Here is a 1,489-nt window from a genome sequence, read left to right as displayed (position 1 = left end):
CCTTATATTTTAGTTTACAATTAATAGTTTCAAACAGTTAATTTTTTCTAAAATTGAATTAACATATTTATTAGTCAGATGAGAACAGTAATAGAAATATATTTATTTTTATGAAATTAAATTATAAGCTATATTTGATCGATCGTGCAGTCTTAGAAATTGTTGACACTAATAAGTTGCATGTGGACAAATTCTTTTTTATAAATGTTTTTTTTTAAATTAAAAAATAGGAAAAGTCTAGGGGCAGCAACTTTGTTAAATTCTGGCTAACATGTAACCAGCAAAAAATAGTGAGCTATTGGATGAAATTTCACACCAATCTCACACCATTAAAATCATTATTGATGGCTATTTAATGGCTACAAATTATAAAAGTTATTGTCCCCTAACATTCCTCTAAAAAATATTAGATTTTTTGAATTTTACTAGAATCTGATCAGAGCGGATGCAAAAGTTAAAGAAAATCGTTGAGGGTGATTTGCGATTTTAGAATCTTTAAAAAAATAAAAAAAATCACTAGGTGTGATGATTTTTGGATTTTTTAAAAATATTAAATAATAAAGAACGATGGGTGAGATTTTTTTTTTAATTAAAAAAATAAAAAAAGGATACGATTTTTTTACACTACCACTATATATTTCACTTCAGTGCATCATGCTCTATGTCATACACACACATACCCCACATTGAGAATAATTTGCATTGCGTGTGTACGTTCTTGGCAGCTAACAATGGTTATTCATGAAGCACTACGCCTTTATCCACCGGTACCTGTGATTCCAAAAGAGGCCTTAGAGGACATGGAACTTGGCAACATCCATGTCTCAAAAGGTGTTTCAATTTGGATTATGTGTTTGACCTCACACACAGATCCAGAATTATGGGGATCTGATGCCTATAAATTCAATCCAGAGAGGTTTGCAAATGGAGTCAGTGGTGCATGTAAATTGCCACACATGTACATGCCATTTGGGTTTGGTGTAAGAATCTGTCTTGGAAAAGATTTGGCTATGACTGAAATCAAGATGATGTTAAGTCTTATTTTGTGTAACTTCACTTTCACCCTTTCTTCTAAGTATATTCATTCACCTGCTATTAAGTTGTTATTGGTGCCCCAACATGGAGTTCATTTGTTGGTTAAAAAACTATCAACTACTTAACTAGTTATGATCCTCATCGTCGATAAGTTTTTGGTGGTGTATGTCGTATTTTAATATATATTTTATAAGAGCAGGTGTGATATTTGTCAATGTAATAAAGACTCTATGTTAAATCGTAAAATTTATGAACGTAATAAATATTCTATCTTCTTATGGAACTCGTTATTTTTTGTTATTACAGTTAAATTTTTTTATTTTTGTAAATGATTAATTAAAAGTGTGTTGATAGTAGCTAAATTTTTTACATAGAAATAATTTTCATATGAAACACAAAAATATTCGATTATTGTAGTATTTTATAGCTTATACTATTATGTTAATAGTATAAA

At 29.1% G+C, this 1,489-nt stretch overlaps 1 protein-coding gene across 1 annotated transcript in view; it reads left to right on the top strand.

The window, feature by feature from the left end:
- The window catches only part of LOC107609756 (cytochrome P450 714C2-like), a 5,414-nt gene extending 4,103 nt beyond the window's left edge, over positions 1 to 1,311 (top strand). The window contains exon 5 of the mRNA XM_016311778.2: positions 726 to 1,311. Within this exon, the coding sequence (XP_016167264.1) occupies positions 726 to 1,160 (435 nt within the window). The 3' untranslated portion in view covers positions 1,161 to 1,311. The remainder of the gene's footprint in view (positions 1 to 725) is intronic.

The sequence above is a fragment of the Arachis ipaensis genome, chromosome B07 (genome assembly GCF_000816755.2).
Source record: "Arachis ipaensis cultivar K30076 chromosome B07, Araip1.1, whole genome shotgun sequence".
Lineage (NCBI taxonomy): Eukaryota > Viridiplantae > Streptophyta > Magnoliopsida > Fabales > Fabaceae > Arachis > Arachis ipaensis.
The sequence above is the reverse complement of the archived record's forward strand: the minus strand, read 5'-3'. Positions and strand labels throughout refer to the sequence as shown.